We start from the raw sequence: 18,012 nt of genomic DNA on the forward strand, positions 1-18,012 counted from the left end.
CAACAGGCACTGCATAAGGTATAGGTAAGCCACCCCTACTGTAGGCGTTACAGTCCTAAGGCAGGGTGCACTATATCCTAGGTGTGGGCATATCAGCATGAGCAGATATGCCCCTACAATATCTACGTCAATTCTTGGATATTTTAAGTGCAAAGAGAAACCATAGAGAGTACATGGGCTGGACACCCATCATTATGAGTTCCCCAGCACCATGTTGGTTTACCTGTACCCAGGGATGTTTGGTACCAAATACTTCGTCTTAATAAATCCACACTGAGCCAGTGTTGGATTTATTAATAAATGCACAAGGGGACACCTTAGAGGGTCCCCAGAAAACCTACTAAACACTGGTGTGGTCTCTGTCTAGTCTTAGCCAGCATGCCATGTGTCTGACATCATTGGGTGAGAGCCTGTGCTCTAGGAGGCCTGGAACAAAGCCTGCTTTGGGCGGAGGTACTTCACAACTACTCTGGCATGGCATTCCAAGGCGGGAAGCTTCACAGGCGATAGCGCCTTTAAAATGCAACCCATGAATCTCTAGATAGTGGAGGATGACAAACCACTTAGTTAAATCAGGAAGTGGGTCCGCATTGAGCCAGCACCACCCTTAAGGCGAGGCAGATGTGGAGCCCACTTTTTAGTTCCCTCCATCTTGTTTTGAGAGGGAATTAGTCAGTTTAAATCAGTGTTGTGCCCACTCCCCAAAGTACGTGTTCACATAGAGATTGTAGACACCCTAAAGGTAGGTAGCTCATAGCTCACTTCCTCTCTCCCCTTGTAACGCCCCTCTATTTAGTATTTAGGTGGCAGCCCAGGACCATGAACTTTAGATACGACAGACCTAAGAAGACAACAGACAAAGAAGAGCTGCTGATTCGAGGACAGAGTACCTGCTGCTATATTTTCGGTGTGAAACCCTGCCTGCTGCCTCAAGGACTTGACAATCATGGTGTGCTTTCTCACCCTGCTGCTGTGAGGCCTCCAAGAACCCCAAAGCACCTCCAGCCCTTTACTAATTGCCAGAGAACTCCCTTGGAGTAAAAGAACTACTCTCCCCTGTAGTCACCAGTCAGCGCACCTGCATAATCCAGTTTCCTGACTTCTTGCTCCCCGTGACTCCGACGCAGCATCCATGACAAATTTGCCCGCATCCTGATCATCCAGAGTGGTTTGAGCCACAGAGACCTACAAGTCATCAGGGGCTGCCGGCAAGATCTTACCGGCCATGTCCAACACGGCATGAGCATATCAGCCACATAGTGAACAGGCACTGAAGGAACTCAAGGCAAGGTTGGTAGATAAGAACATCTATTTCCTGAATGTCTCAATTCTCTTTGATTCCCTGTCCTGAGGGGTCATGGGAAATTAACTTGGGTTCACCTTGCCAGTGGAAACTTGAAGCACCAGCCTGTATGGAGTAGGATGTCGGGTCAGAAAATGCAGGAAGCCTAGTACCGGTCTATGGTGCCTGCTATACTCTCTGTTCATTGGATGGCACTGGATGACCCATCAATGTGTCAGTAAGTGATTCGTTCAATAGTAGGAAAGACCAGAGGCCTGCCCAGGGTGTAACACCTCTGTGAGTATATTAGTTTTTACCTCCACAGAGGGGAGACAAAGGTCCCAATTCGAAGCTCAATGTCTAATCACCACAGCAAAGGAAGCACTTTCCTCCATTGGTGGTCCACATGGGAAAATCAGCCCAGTATCAGGGGAAGTATCCAGCCTACTGGACTTTCGTACGTCTATGTAGAGATTGTCGTCATCATTATGATGGGGCAAGTCGTCCCCATCATCTCTATTGTCATCTCAGAAGGCTGGCTGACTCTGACCTGAATCTGGCTGTGTGGGGACTGGGTGCATCAAAGTGGATTGGAATGCGGCCTCAGTCAAGGCCTGGGCAAGTTTGGCTCGGATTCAGACACCAGAATCGCAGTTGAGGGAACCTAAAGAGTGCCAAAAATGCGCAGTGTGGCTTCCCAAATGGCCTCAAATTATTATGGCATTACTGTTGACTAGGGGAACAAGGGGTGCATTGGGATTAATTGTGGTATCAGCTCCTCAAAGGGTCGGGAGCGAGACTGAGTGCCATGCTCATGCCCCTGTGATTTGTCTGGATATAGAGAGTGGCGGGATGGGAATGAGTTTTCTTGTATTTCCTCTTCGATTTCGGTTTGCAATTACCCAAAGACTTCAAATGTGACAAGAACTGTCATGGGAACGACCATAAGAGTGTGTATCAGTCTGCGCTCTTCACTCCAAGTGGCACTTGCATGTTTTTTTCCGATGTTTGGTGATGGACAGCTTTGCTTCAAGTTCCTGGATCAACTTTGGTTCAGAATGGCGCATTCTTCACACAACTTGGAGTTGTATCTCAAGCCCATACACCAAAGGCATACCTCGTGCAGGTCTGTCCCAGACATTTGTTTGCATCGGTCCTAGCATGGTTTAAATCCTGAAGTTTTTGGAGGAGACATAGTTCCTTTGCAATCTGGTTGAAAATGTTTTGAAGGGAAAAATCTCATCAAACTGACAAGGAAAAAGAAAAACAGAGCTCCGGATCTACGTTCAAAGGCACAGAAAGAAAGGAACTGAAATCAGCGTGCAGGTGTGGGGCTTATACGTCTCCCTGTTTGTCATTGCTGACCAAAACAAAACGTAGCGCCGCACAACGTCACCAACTGTGTGCAAGAGCACTGTTATGTAAAAGCTTTGGGATCCAGTCTGGCGCCTGGTGATGTCTGCATGCCATCATCTACTGGTATGCTAGAACACGGTTACGTAACATTTCCGGATCCACTGTGCTCGGGATATACTAATGGTGATGAATCTGCGGTTAGAAGTATCCATCAGAAAATCCTTGCACTCTGAGAAGACAGGATGTAATTGCGTATAATCCATGCAAACCTAGAGTGCTTCTTCTCTTTAGTAACTTCAGTTGAGAATCGGATGGTGGAAAATTGACAGCCACTGACTCCAAGACAGCGGATTGCACAAGGGATCCATCTCAGAGTGATAGGAGAACAGCAAGGCAAAAACCAATTGACAGATGTAGAATTAGTAAGGGACAAAGGAAAGAAAAGTTAGGGAAGGAGGCAAGAGGGCCACCAGAAAGAAAGCAAGGAGAGATTACCAGCAAGTACCAAATACAGTGAGGAAATGAGGTAACGCACCTGATTTAAAAGAAGGCAAGGAGAAAAGAAGAAACTTAAGACAGATAAAAAGAGAGGAACTGGATGGGGGAGAGCTTAGATCAAATCTTTACAAAGACAAATGAAGAGGCAGCATGGCTGCATAAGAATCATCAGGCTGCAGAAAGCCATACTGGTAAAATGTCAAGTATTCTTTATTACACATGGGCAAAACATCCAAGTTGGCACCGCCCTGATAAGGGAAATGCAGTCACAACAGTTGGTGCATGGGCTCTACCTTGGGTATCTGACAAGCAGGACATTACATAATTCCTGATCACATCCACATGGTTGGAGTCTTACAACAAAGTGGAGAGTCAATGACAGAAAGACAGGAACTAAGTAATTGAGGCTGTGGGTCACATGGAAAAGATGTGATCCTTGAGCAACAGACCTGGGAGTGTGTATACTTGGGAATACTAGATCTCAGCCAACTGATCCCTTGCTCTCTCTCCCACTGGTTCTTACAGAGTGCATGCATACACAAGATACTTTTACTAAAAGAAAAAAACCTCTGCACATAGACATCAGGAGAAAGGGAAATTAGGGGTACTAGACATTAAGCAAGTAAAGTGCGATAATTAAAGAACCAGCTTTGTGGTACTATCCACGCCCCCATTTATGAGCATCAGGACAATGGCGAGAGACATGAGTTAAGAATGGGGGTGTATTAACACTGCACTACTTACCTTGTGTAGTGTTACTGCCCAAAACAATCAGCATCTTCCTGATACACAACCTTCAGTAGGTCAACACTGCTATCACCGTGCAACCACATTGCGTTCTTGCACATGGCAGTCTAACCCTAAGCTATGCTCTGCTGCAGCAGCTGCCCCCCATTGAAGGACTCACTCTTCTCCGAAGGGGCACAGTGTTATATCATGAAATGATGGAAGATGGATTGTATGGGTAAGAAAGGTACAGTTGGTAGTAAAGTTAGTTTGTGGAATTCATTTGTGGGTGCATGCAGTTCTTTTGTTAATCTGAGACCCTTTGCACAAGGTCTTCAAGAATCACGACGTTGGCTGACTTATACCCAAATAAAAAATATGGCATCATCTGTCAAGTTGAGCCCTACACCCCTGCCTCAGGGTTTGCTGCACGCTGCACTCTCCTCTCCTGTAGCACTGCTGCTCCAGCAACTTCAAGGGCATCATCCCTCCAAAAATAAGCAGTACTGGGCTTCAAGCTCCGGATCCTTGAAACTAGGCACAAAATTGATTTTCACGATCTCAGTGAAGCCCTCGTTCAAGGAAGGTGCCACATACTTGCTCCTGCAACAGCAAAGACAGGTTATTACACACTCAAGAAACTGACACTCCGTACTAGTTGTCACATGCACTCCCAGCCAACTCACTTGTAGATGTTGAAGACCATGTCATTGACATGTTGGTGCCCCTGCCCTGTGTACGTCATTTCCCGGAACTAGAACAAGAAATGACAGATTAGTCCATCAGAAACCAAGGTTTGCAGGAAGGTTCTTCTTTTTGTGGCATGAGGGAGTATGGGGTACACATTCTTGGGCAATGAGTTATTTGGTCTACAGCACAGATACACAGCACACATTCCAGTCAATGCAACTTAGATGAGGCTTGAATTTTAATCCTCACCTCTCTGCCTGTGCCCTTTTTCTCTTACTTTTCCTTTCCGCCTCTCACCTCCACAGCGGTCACAATTTCCTTTACATCAACTACTACTTGCTGCATACTAGCCCATTACTTTTCTCTAGCTCAAAACCCTCATTGTCCCTTACATCCCTCTCCTCGCAGTATTGCTTCTAACAATTTACTCCTTTTTCCAACAACCTCTTGCCCATTACAACCAACCCTTTACCTTGGTTTTTTCCTGGACCTTTACTCTTCTCACCTTACACAGCTCTCTCTAGGTCGCTTACTCCTCACTTCAAGCCCCACTCTCCTAATACTTCATTCCTGTTTCGTAGCCTGACATGTTATGTTGTGCAGATTTGTACAGCGCACCCAAGAGTATCCGTGCTGAACAATTGTGAGCCTAGCCAAACCTAGGGCCTAGTGGGACTACTCTAAAAGGCAGGTCTTCAGTACCCGGTGGAATTCAAGAAGTGAGTAGGGGACTCTTATATGTGGGGAGAGGGTATTCTACGTTTAGGAGCGATGTAGAAGTCTCGACCCCCAAACCGAGTTTTCTGTATGCGTGGGACGTATGCAAGTAGGAGTCTGGAAGAGCGGAAGTGTCATTGCCTTCAGCCTCCACTTTTGAATTGTCCATGATGTAGCTCATCATAACACAAAGTAGTGACTCTTCTAGCCTCACCCCTGTAAGATCGACTAGATTTCGATGAGCCCTGTGCATTCCGCAAGTGTTTCTAAGATCTACCTTCTGATCTCTACAACTCAGAGAGCCTTCTTCATATGTGAGCTTGGCCATTTTTTAACTCTGACTCCATGTGACTTCCTGTCATCATCACCACCTACCCGCACTACACTGTTTTTTAAGCTCGCCCCAATACTCACAGTGTTGTTGTGTTTTGCCATCTCTTTAGTTGCAGTGAACAAGAAACACCTGACGGGGACTCCAGCTTTCTTCGCAACCTCAACATATCTGAGGAGAGAGGGGAAAGATGAGAAAACTCAATTTATTTAAATGACTTGTGGGAATGTTACATTAACCGGAGTTTTGAAGGAGGTATAGCAGGGGTTAAAATCAGTACAAGTTACAGACATAATTAGTATTGTACTCCTAGTACAGCTCTGTCTTCTTCTAAATTGTCTTGTGCTTTTGTATCCCAACCTGCTTTCTTTACAACAGTGACTATTGTATCGAAGCACATAGAACCGTTAACCAAAAGACAACACATTCTTAATCATGAAAATTAGAGGATACGTCTTGGCATAGCTTAACCAAGCTAGGGATATTCTCTACAGCTATTGCTTACAAAAAAGTGCGAGAAGCATATCACAAGACCATTATGAACATCACATCTACACAGCTATACAGCCACTGGTGTAAACATATAAACACTGAAAAAACACCTGCAGAACCACAAACTAAATGCTATTCGAAGAAAATAAAAGGAGAGTGAAAGAGTCATTTTTATTTCTTCCTGAAGGGGCCAACACAATGTACCTTTGTTATACAAGGTAGCAGCAAGAAAGGCTGGGCTAACATTATTCTGCTTGCGTTTTGCTTTTTATGGAGGTCACATTTGCATTTGTCAGTTTTCTGGTTGTTGGTCTAAAGTTGCAGGGTTTCGAAGCATGTTTAGGTTAAATTTGATTATTTTATAAACTGTGGAGAATCAGGAAACATCTAAATCATATTTAATATTTTGGCAATGTTTGATTCTTTCACTGAGAGATAAAATGGCTGGTTTCATGAGAATATTCCCAATATATACCATCACATTTACCCACAGACAGAGAATGGGTGCAACCCTTTGAGACATCAGCCCCCTTTTTTAGCGAGTCAGTATTGATAGTAGGTGAATTGCCAAACACCCCACGCTTTAAACATTCAATGCAAGGTGCAGTGACAGGTATATGTGAAAAGAGTGCTGTCACCAAGCATCTTTGGTAGTGTTGAAAACATGGCACAAGACGTTTGGAAAGCATTAACACAGTGTCACTTGGAATGCTGCTGCAAAATGTTCTTACCAAATTCAACAAAGATTGGAGTGATACTGTTTGTATTTGCGGTGATTCAACTATATATATGAAAAAGTTGTGCGATGACCTGTTAAAATCGGTACCTGAGCTTAAGTGCTTCCCTGTAAGAGATCCTTGCCACTTCCTATATTGTATGCTGAAAGCATATTTATAATCTTCAGAGTTAATGAAGAAGGCTATCAACTTTGTAGTTAATTCTGGTGCACTGATTCGTTATGCACGGGAACTAAAATGCAAGTATATCTCATTTTTTGCTTTGTGTGACATCAAAGAAAGATTCATCCCAACGGTGTCATTTAGCCAGTGCTTCTCAGTCCTAGAGGCTGTGAAAGCTATTGTATTCATATGGTGACCGTTTACAGAATTTTTGCTTAGTGATGGTGCCAAAGGCAAAAACTTTGAGGACTGTCGGTCACATATTGATAGTGATGTGAAAAAAAGTACACTCTATTGCATTCTTAAATTTTTACAGGAAAACATGACTGCTGTAGTGGACATAATCAAAAAACTAGAGTCTGGAAACACCCTTGTCTACCAAGTGTTCAGAGTAATTGGTGTAGATGTGAAACATCTCCTTGAGAGAAGGCTGGCTGACACTTTTAGTGACTTTGGCACTGCAACATGTTCCATGTTAGAATGATTGCCACTTGGTAAGCAAAGAAAACTTGAGGAGCAATTCAGGAAATTTATATTTACAAAGCATGAGTAATGGCTTTCAATGATGCATAGAATGTCCCATCACCAACCATAAGGGAAAGTATTTTCTAAGACAACCTGTCCTAGACAAAGCCTGCACTACCAAGAAAACTCTGTCACAAGTGTGTTTAGTATCATTTGGTGTAAGAAACAAATCTCAGAAAACTTCATCAAGTAAACAAACTCAACACTCCATGATAAACTGATACACATTCACATAAACATGAAAACAAGGTTTCAAACCAACGTAGTTCATTGCTTCTTTTATTCAAAAGCGTGTTTCGTTGATCAATGTTGAACTTCACATTGCATGCATGTAGTAAAAACTTGAAGATTATTGTTCCCAATGCATTTCGGGTGTGTCATACACCCTTCGTCAGGGGAAATCTACAACGAGCATATATACACTAAATTAGTAAAGCAAACTACTTCATTGAATTGTGTGGTGACCGGCCTCTCATTTGCTGGAAGAAACAGAAACATTGGCAATGTATACATGTAGGGCCACATGCATCAACGAGAAAACTGCTCGCAAACGGGCAGATTAGCAGAATCTGCCCCTTTGCGACCGGTATTTTTGCATTTGGGATGCATCATCCCAAATGCAAAAATCGCTATTTAAGGAATCTCTAAATAGCGATTCCTTAAATTGCAATTGCATTTAAGGAATCCCAATTTGAGATTCCTTAAATGCAATGCATGAAAGTTTAAAAATTTGCGATTTCGCTAATAGGGGGAGCAAATTACCATGAAGTTGAACTTCATGGTAATTTGCAAAAACTTTGAAAAATGCACTAAAGTGCTTTTTTCTAAGTTCTATTTGACACACACACATGCCCTTGGGGCATGTGTGTGTGCAAGATGTATTCATATGCAGATTTCAGGGGTGCAACAGGGTGTCTTTTTGACGCCCTGGCACCCTTGAAATAGCATGAGCAATTTGCGATTCTCTAATTGAGATTAGCAAATTGAGAAAGTCCTCCCTTTCATTCCTATGGGCCTCTAGGCCCATAGGAATCAATGGGGAGGTATTCCTTAATTGCGACTCGCAATTTGCGAGTAGCAATTAAGGAATGTTTAGAAATCGCTATTTTGTAAGCGATTTCTACATGCATAGCCTTTTGCTATTCCTTATTAGCGAATCCTTATTTTTCGCTATTAAGGAATCGCAAATGGCATTGTTGATGCATGTGCCAGATAGTTTCTTGCACAAAAACAACTTGATAATTGATGTCACAGTAAATGCAAAGCTGTAGCCTGACAAACATACCCAGTAGTAGCAACCAAAAATCGCAAAAGTCAAACAAAGATCAGTGAAAGGAGGATATAAAGGGAAGTGAATAAAAGAGTGACCGTTCTGCCCAGGCCAGTGAACAAGGTAACAATTAATTGAGTGGGTATAGGAGCAATGTGCACCATTCCTGTGTGAATAACACAAAAGTCCACTCTTAGTGTAGATACCTTTTATCGCTCACGAGTTCAACCGATTCTCTGTTTGCTACTGCTGCTAATCCAATAGACTTGGCGGGGTTGGCACGTGGGATATCTGTAAATTATGACACTAAGAGTCAGGATAATCCAACTGGGATTGTGTAAAAAGGACTATAGGTGGTCTACCAAAGGACTCTAGGCTTACCTATCTGTACTTAAGTCGGATATCAAGACGAGTATTATTCTATATGCAGAAAAACGCCCAAAATTGTCCTGTTAAAAAGATGTAAAAAAACCTTGCTTTAATTCTACAATGGGATTCCAAATTACCCTAGTTCTTCACCACCGGTGTGATTCACAACCATGCATCTCACCTTGTTACTTTTACAACGGCTAGGACATGGAAATGGAAATATTCGTGAGCTACATGTCCTCACTGCGCCAAAAAATACATAGGGGTAGAGATAAGTACAACCAAGATTAAAAACAGGGGTAAATACCCCCGCTATGCGAGTCTATATAGGTGGCTCTGAACTTACTTGATAAACGGATGAAGGCGGCATACAGTATAATCTTGATATGCGAACAATTATCCCTCAGATCTTTCCCGCTTATAAACTTTCCGTCGCTTTTGTGTTCACGCTAGAATTGCTAAGCACCAAGATAGGACTAATGTGTGTGTTGAGCTGAGTTCTTTGAAGTCAGGTTCTGTTGTTGTTGTTTGTTGCAACCGAATACAATTAAAAAATATAATTGCTTAACACTCATATTGGCACGAGGGGCATTCTCTACGTGAATCATTGGTTTGACAATCAGATGTATTACTCTGAACTGTTTGACATTCATAAGGGATGAAAACCAGGGATGTTTTAAGTGAGCCATTCGTTTTACGTAACCAGACGAATAGCCTCTATAAGTGTATAACCATTTGTATAATTGTTTCAACATAATTGTCATTCAGCATCAGCACTAACATATGTATATACAAAAGAATGTTTTCACTAATTGGGAAGTAGAGCAGGCTCTGACAGTATTTAAGATACACATCATTCCCGGTGTTTGTTAAGATAATATGTGTGTAATACAGCAATATTGTCCATTTAGCACAAGTTACAGTAATTACTGTCACTTGAGCTTTATGATTCATTTGTGTAATCTGATTTTCTGATTCTTGCCTTCACTTTTCTCACTTTATTCACATTCATTTACTCTGTGTGACCTTTCTGCTTACGAATGTTAAATGTACACACAAATCAATATGGCCACCGCGCATGTCAGCTCAACACACACATTAGTCCTATCTTGATGCTTAGCAATTCTAGCGTGAACACGAAAGCGACGGAAAGTTTATAAGCGGGAAAGAACTGAGGGATAATTGTTCGCATATCAAGATTACACTGTATGCCGCCTTCATCCATTTATCAAGTAAGTTCAGAGCCGCCTATATAGACTCGCATAGCGGGGGGTATTAACCCTTGTTTTTAATCTTGGTCGCACTTAACTCTACCTCTATGTATTTTTTGGCGCAGTGAGGACGTGTAGCTCACGAATATTTCCATTTCCATGTCCTAGCCGTTGTAGAAGAAACAAGGTGAGATGCATGGTTTTGAATCACACCGGTGGTGAAGAACTAGGGTAATTTGGAATCCCATTGAAGAATTAAAGCAAGGTTTTTTGTAAAATTTTTACATCTTTTTAACGGGACAATTTTGGTCGTTTTTCTGCATATAGAATAATACTTGTCTTGATATTCGACTTAAGTACAGATAGGTAAGCCTAGAGTCCTTTGGTAGACCACCTATAGTCCTTTTTACACAATCCTAGTTGGATTATCCTGACTCTTAGTGTCATAATTTACAGATATCCCACGTGCCAACCGCACTAAATCTATTGGATTAGCAGCAGTAGCAAACAGAGAATCGGTTGAACTCGTGAGCGATAAAAGGTATCTACACTAAGAGTGGACTTTTGTGTTATTCACACAGGAATGGTGCACATTGGTCCTATACCCACTCAATTAATTGTTACCTTGTTCACTGGCATGGGCAGAACGGTCACTCTTTTATTCACTTCCCTTTACATCCTCCTTTCACTGATCTTTGTTTGACTTTTGCGATTTTTGGTTGCTACAACTGGGTATGTTTGTCAGGCTACAACTTTGCATTTACTGTGACATCACTTATCAAGTTGTTTTTGTGCAAGAAACTATATGTATACATTGCCAATGCTTCTGTTTCTCCCGGCAAATGAGAGGCCGGTCACCAAACAATTCAATGAAGTAGTTTGATTTACTAATTTAGTATATATATGCTTGTTGTAGATTTTCCCTGACGAAGGGTGTATGACACACCCGAAATGCATTGGGAACAATAATCTTCGAGTTTTTACTACATGCATGCAATGTGAAGTTCAACATTGATCAACGAAACACGCTTTTGAATAAAAGAAGCAATGAACTACGTTGGATTGAAACCTTGTTTTCATGTTTAAGTGAATGTATATTAGTTTATCATCGAGTGTTGAGTTTGATTACTTGATGAAGTTTTCTGAGAGTTGTTTCTTACACCAAATTATACTAAACACACTTGTGACAGAGTTTTCTTGGCAGTGCAGGCTTTGTCTAGGACAGGTTGTCTTAGAAAATACTTTTCTTTTTGAACCAGTGGTTTGGTAGAACCACTACAAAGGCAGCACAGCCACACAGACTAACTAACACAACCTTTCTTTAAATAGGATTACTTGGATTGACAGGAGTGCATCACAGCTGAAAGATTTTTACATTTACATCACCAACCATGGCATTTGAAGTCATTGAAGCCTCACTGTGGTACTCTACACAAGTTCTAGAGCTCTTCAAAAGTACTGCTTCAGTTTTTTACCTCTTCAATAACTCTAAGTACATATGCGCCCAGTTCAATGCATTTGTTACAGAATGAGTCCCAGAGAATCACAATATTCAGTGTACCAGTATTGGTATGGAAAGCTATATAGGTGGCCAGAGTTGTGTACTGGCTGTTTTGGTGTTGCCCGTCTCAAGTGGCATGGTTGAGAGGGACTTTGCACAGATAAAAGTTTCCCTGGAAAGGAAAGAGTGATCGTGCATGACCAAAGACTCACTGAAGAAGTATTGTATGGTGTAGTACAATAAGTTTGATTTGCAAAACTGTATTTGGACCTCACATACACTGTAAGTACACGGTCTATATGCCATGCACTAACAGTGCAGAAAGCAAGCAATAATAAAAGTAAAACATTCCATAAAAACTGAAAAAAACACTGTTTCTGTTGTCTTTTATGACAAGGAAATGTGTAATCACCGATAACCACCTTTTTTTAAGGTATTGAAATCACTGGGAAAAAAACACCAGAATTTACCAAAAATAGAAACTGAAATCAGAAAAGCCTACTTATGAGCAAAGAACCCCACAAAGTAAGTAGCATTTGAAAAATACATACATACCCCAGCACGCAATCTGGGTTACAGCCACCATGTCTGAGGATCAGTAAACCTTAAAGAATCCAAGATTAAGTATAAGAGCCCAAATGGCATGGAGATAATGTTGCACCAAGTCAAAAAATAAGGGCTTGGGGGAAAACCAGGGATGAACCTTTCAAGTTTCATATCAGAACCTGAAAGGACTTTTGGTTATAAAGAGGGATGGATTTGGAAAACCGCCCACGTGGCCAGATGTAAGAAAGGGTTTGTCCCATTTTGTGTTTGCGAGGAAATGTGTTAGTACATATGGACTGTGGTTTCTTAACATAGGAGACTGGACATTGACTTCATGCTCATGTACCTGCTTACTTAAAATGTGGGAGATTGATGAAAAACAGCAGAAAGCTTCCAGGACAAAGAAAGACACACAATAGTGGTAGTGGAGTTCATAACTTTTTAATCAGTGGCTCTGCCTTGAGTGTCTGCCTGGGTGGTGAAGTCCTAAGATTAATAGGAGTCTTAGGGGTTTAATCGCCTGGGATAGGAAGACAGTATGTGAAATCAGGAAACTTGTTATGGATCAAATCTTAAGCCACTGTATATCAGGCTGTACACTGGAAGTAAAGAAAAAGACAGAATTGATGGACGGAATGTTATGTTATGTTATGTTATGTTAATGGGTTTTATAGAGCATGACAGCTGCCTCAGCTAAGAGGCGTCCCGGCGCTAAGCAACAAAAGAGCCGAACACAAATAACACTGAAGGCCTACAAGTAGGGGAACAAAAATGTCTTAATGGCTTTTCTAAAATGAAAGTAGTTGGTGAGCCCACGAATACAAGCCGGCAAAGAGTTCAACAGAATAGCAGCTCTATTGCAAAAAGAGCGCCCACCAGCTCTGACTCTTCTCACCCGGGGAACCACCACCAAACATTGTCCCATAGATCGAAGTGATCGTGTAGGAGTGTAAGGTAGAAGAAGGTCAGACAGAATTTGTGGAGATGTCAATTTCAGAATTTTAAAGGCGATACACAATGCCTTAAACTCAATTCGCCTGGCCACAGGCAGCCAGTGAAGGCTGCGAATTGCACTGGTCACTGAACAAGTTCTGCGCAGGCCCAAAAGCGATCTTACGGCCGCATTCTGGACTCTCTGTAGCCTCTGAACTTTGGATTTATTTGCTCCCAGATACAGCGCGCAGGCATAGTCCAGCCAGAACAAATCAAAACATTCACCCCCAGTCTAGAGATCTGGGTTAAATCCATCATTATTTTGCTCACCATGCCACCCCAGTTTAGACCTGCCCATATGCAAATCAGTCTTGACCCTGTGCCTTAATGGGAACAGTCCAGCCAGGTCCTCCCTGGACCGGAAACAAGCATCCTAGGACCGGTTTCAGGGTTTCACCCCTCTTCAGCCAGGATAGCTTGATTCCAGTGACACAGTAAGCCCGGGACCCACATCTGCGCATACCCGGCGCACTTAGGACAAGAAAGCAAAAGACGGACAATTGATGGACGGAATGCAGAACAAATCAAAAAATTCACCCCCAGTCAAGAGATCTGGGTTAAATCCATCATTCTTTTGCTCACCATCCCACCCCAGTTTGATCTGGCCATATGCAAATCAGTCTTGACCCTAAGCCTCATGGGAACAGTCCAGCCCGAACTGCCAAACCAGGTCCTCCCTGAACCGGAAACAAGCATCCTAGGACCGGTTTCGGGGTTTCACCCCTCTTCAGCCAGGATAGCTTGATTCCAGACGCACAGTGAGCCCGGGACTTACGTCTGGGCATACCTGGCGCACTTAGGGCGAGAAAGCAAAAGACACACAATTGATTGACGGAATGCAGAACAAATCAAAACATTCACCCCCAGTCAAGAGATCTGGGTTAAATCCATAATTCTTTTACTCACCATGCCACCCTAGTTAAGACCTGGCCATATGCAAATCAGTCTTGACCCTGTGCCTCATGGGAACAGTCCAGCCCGAGCTGCCAAGCCAGGCCCTCCCTGGACCGAAAACAAGCATCCTAGGACCAGTTTCGGGGTTTCACCCCTCTTCAGCCAGGATAGCTTGATTCCAGTGGCACAGTGAGCCCGGGACCCACGTCTGGGCATACCCGACGCACTTAGGGCGAGAAAGCAAAAAACACACAATTGATGGACGGAATGCAGAACAAATCAAAACATTCACCCCCAGTCAAGAGATCTCGGTTAAATCCATAATTTGTTTGCTCACCATGCCACCCTAGTTAAGACCTGGCCATATGCAAATCAGTCTTGACCCTGTGCCTCATGGGAACAGTCCAGCCCGAGCTGACAAGCCAGGTCCTCCCTGGACCGAAAACAAGCATCCTAGGACCGGTTTCGGGGTTTCACCCCTCTTCTGCCAGGATAGCTTGATTCCAGTGGCACAGTGAGCCCGGGACCCACGTCTGGGCATACCCGGCGCACTTAGGGCGAGAAAGCAAAAGACACACAATTGATGGACGGAATGCAGAACAAATCAAAACATTCACCCCCAGTCAAGAGATCTGGGTTAAATCCATAATTCTTTTGCTCACCATGCCACCCCAGTTTAGACCTGGCCATATGCAAATCAGTCTTGTCCCTGTGCCTCATGGGAACAGTCCAGCCCGAACTGCCAAGCCAGGTCCTCCCTGGACCAGAAACAAGCATCCTAGGACCGGAACTAAAGACACATTGCCATGACTTTAATGAACTTTAGCAAATCTTTTTCCAACCTTCTGAGAGAAGCAGAGCATTCCAAATAGTAGGACAATTCTAGATGGAGAGATCTGCTACCCAATCTTATACATTTTATAAGGCAGATAGCCAGTAGGTTAGCAGGCAGAGACATATGAAATCGATCCTTTGCTGGACTGCAAGACAACTTAGATTCCTTCAAGCCTTAGATATGAGATCAAATTTGCTAATCTGCCAAACCAGTCACACTGCTGCATTGTGCATTCACTGCAATGTAACCATACTTGATACAGATAAGCCTAAATCTATAGGGTCACAGACAGGCCTAGAAAAATCTACTAGCCCACTTGCTATGGCTAGTCAGATTGTATCAGACTGAGCTATTTTAGTGCCTACTGGCCCACTCTTGAGAGAGAGCTCAAGCAGTCAAAGAACAGGTGTTCTGCTCATTCAGAAAGTGAATGAGGAGTAAAGATACCTTTGAATCTTGTTTTTATCTTTTCGCATTTGCTGCACAAAATGCGCAACGACAGAGGTCAAAAGTCAGCTTAGGTCTTCTAACAAATTGCTGCTTATTTTATGCTGAAGATTAATGTTTACCTTTTCTTTCTCTGACTGCAAAGATAGAGGATGTTGTAAGTGTCAATTGTGCTGGACACATCACTTTTTTAAATTACTTGTAAATAAACAGTACAAATATTTTGAAATATATTTCAGTACTTAGAAACATCACTTGCCTGTAATTCTGAAATGAGATGGAAACAAAGATTTTAATAGGATCAAAACAAATCAGAATACTTTACTTGTTGATGTGCAAATGATACATATTTACTGAAACCCACTTTCCAAACATTATTGTTTGTACGCTAAATAGTTTTACTAGTAAAACTGCATGTGAGTGGGAAACTTTGTAGCCATTTCAACAAAAGTGTTTGTCTGTAAATGACAGAACACCACCACATCATGCTTTAGTAATATATTTATTAAAAGTACTAGTTTTTAAACATGAACTGAGAAACATTCCTGCTCCTGCCTTGATGACAATGCTATTAGGGAACTAAGAGGCAAGTCAGGGGTCATGTGTACCCTACACGTGGGCTAGATTTTTATAATACATGGATCAAAAGTTTAGTTGGTTAAATTCAACAAAAGACTGTTTTGTATAGCAGATATGCTAAATTCGCATATTTGAAGGTGCTCTCGTATGTAATAATGAAGAAAAAGGTGACTATGAAATAAAATATTTGTCTAGGATCATACAATTTGAAACAAGTTTATGGGTAAAGTGTATTACAGTTAGGTTGAGTAGATTATTCAAGGTATTATACCTACAGGTCTGGTAATATTTGTCTGATTATTTGAGGTCCGGTGGTACTCAAGCTTTGATATCATGCACAAAGATCTCCTGGAAAAGAAGACAGAGCATGTCTTAGGATGTGGTGCTTGAGTTACAAATTGTGTTGGTTTGTGCTTTGTGTTAGCTTGCAGTCTAATGCTACTCCTAGGGATTTAGGGAGGGGTGGGAGCACACTGCTTCCCCTCCGAGGACAGTTCGCCTCGTAGCATTATGGTAAATGCAGTTCTTAATACATGCTTACTTGAGATTTTACTGGAGTGTTCCACCAAAGTTGGTGCAGGTTAGTGCTGTACACCTCTAGGGATTTAGGTTTAGTTGCAGTGGGGAAAGAGGGTCAGAGAGACTGGCCCAATCCCACTTTATTTCTTCTCAAGATTAGAATTTCTCATTTACAGGCGTCCAAGCTTTAGTAAGCTATGGACCGTCCAGTGCCAAACCTGTTTTGGTCATTCATAAAAGCAGTGCTTAGAGTCAGAGGCTTGCTGGTTGAGATGGATGATAATAAGAAAATGCTGTAGTCAAAAGATTAAGCAAGTCTTGAGAAAAGGCTCACATGAAGTCTGAAAAATAGGAGGTAACAAATTAGACTCATGTGGGACCCCCCATGATTTATTCTGACACGTCAATCAATAGGAGGGCAGAAGCTTGTGGCAGTTGTGGGCTTGGGTCAAAAGATAATGGGCATAAGGTTATGGGGAAAAAGAGTCAGGCCAGGAGGTGATAGATGGATACCAGGAAAGTCTGGAAGAAAGATCAAACATGGTGGATCGTGATAGGAGGATGTCGACAGAATGCTCCCTCCTTCGGCCTGCATACAGCTAGACCTTGGACTACTACCTCATGCACCCAGGCTCAATTGAATACCTTTTTTCTTTTTTTTTGTTTACAGAGTTTTATACAGTGCGAACTTGACCCAGTATCGGGTATCAGAGCGCTTTACATAGCATCAGTTGTGTTACATGCGGACACATTCATTTTTGTTAGGCACGGGGAGATTACGTTATTTGCCCAGAATCACAGGATGTTCAGCGTCATTGCCGAGACTCGACCCCGGTTCCCCAGATTCGAGGTCGACCGCCCTAGCCGTTAGGCCAACTCTTCTCCACCTTTAATAGTAATACTCATCTTTCATACAACTCTTTCATGCACCCTGGGTAGGTAGACTAGCTTTGCTATTCAACGCAGCATAGAGTAAGGACTTAGACTGTACATGCACCCAGACCAGACAGAAAATCCTTAATGCTCCACCCAACATTTGGTGGGGATGACCGTAGACAACTCCTAAAGCACCCAGGATCAGAACTATACCTTTATTATTGGAACTCGAAGGGCAGGAGACCATGGACAGGTGGCTCCCTTAAAGTACACAGAGTAGGTACTATACCCTTCGTAATATACACAGCATAAGGAAGAGACTATGGATAGGTCCTTCATGCACCCAGAGCAGGTATGATACTCTTACTATTTCACGCAACATATGGGGGAGACCACGGTCAGTTAAATCATGCACTAGAGTACGTGAAATACCTCTGTTAGTCCACCCAGCCCAGA

General features: G+C 42.6%; 1 protein-coding gene across 2 annotated transcripts in view; it reads right to left on the reverse strand.

Moving 5' to 3' along the window:
• Positions 1–3,328: 3,328 nt before the first annotated feature.
• LOC146809403 (bifunctional polynucleotide phosphatase/kinase-like) overlaps positions 3,329–18,012 on the reverse strand; it is an 85,006-nt gene continuing 70,322 nt past the window's right edge. For both annotated transcript variants that reach the window (XM_085616244.1, XM_085616245.1), the window contains exons 15-17: positions 5,684–5,771; positions 4,549–4,616; positions 3,329–4,465 (exon numbers count right to left, since the gene is read on the reverse strand). In XM_085616244.1, the coding sequence (XP_085472370.1) occupies positions 4,345–4,465; positions 4,549–4,616; positions 5,684–5,771 (277 nt within the window). In that variant the 3' untranslated portion in view covers positions 3,329–4,344. The remainder of the gene's footprint in view (positions 4,466–4,548; positions 4,617–5,683; positions 5,772–18,012) is intronic.

Source organism: Triturus cristatus, chromosome 7 (assembly GCF_964204655.1).
Source record: "Triturus cristatus chromosome 7, aTriCri1.1, whole genome shotgun sequence".
NCBI lineage: Eukaryota > Metazoa > Chordata > Amphibia > Caudata > Salamandridae > Triturus > Triturus cristatus.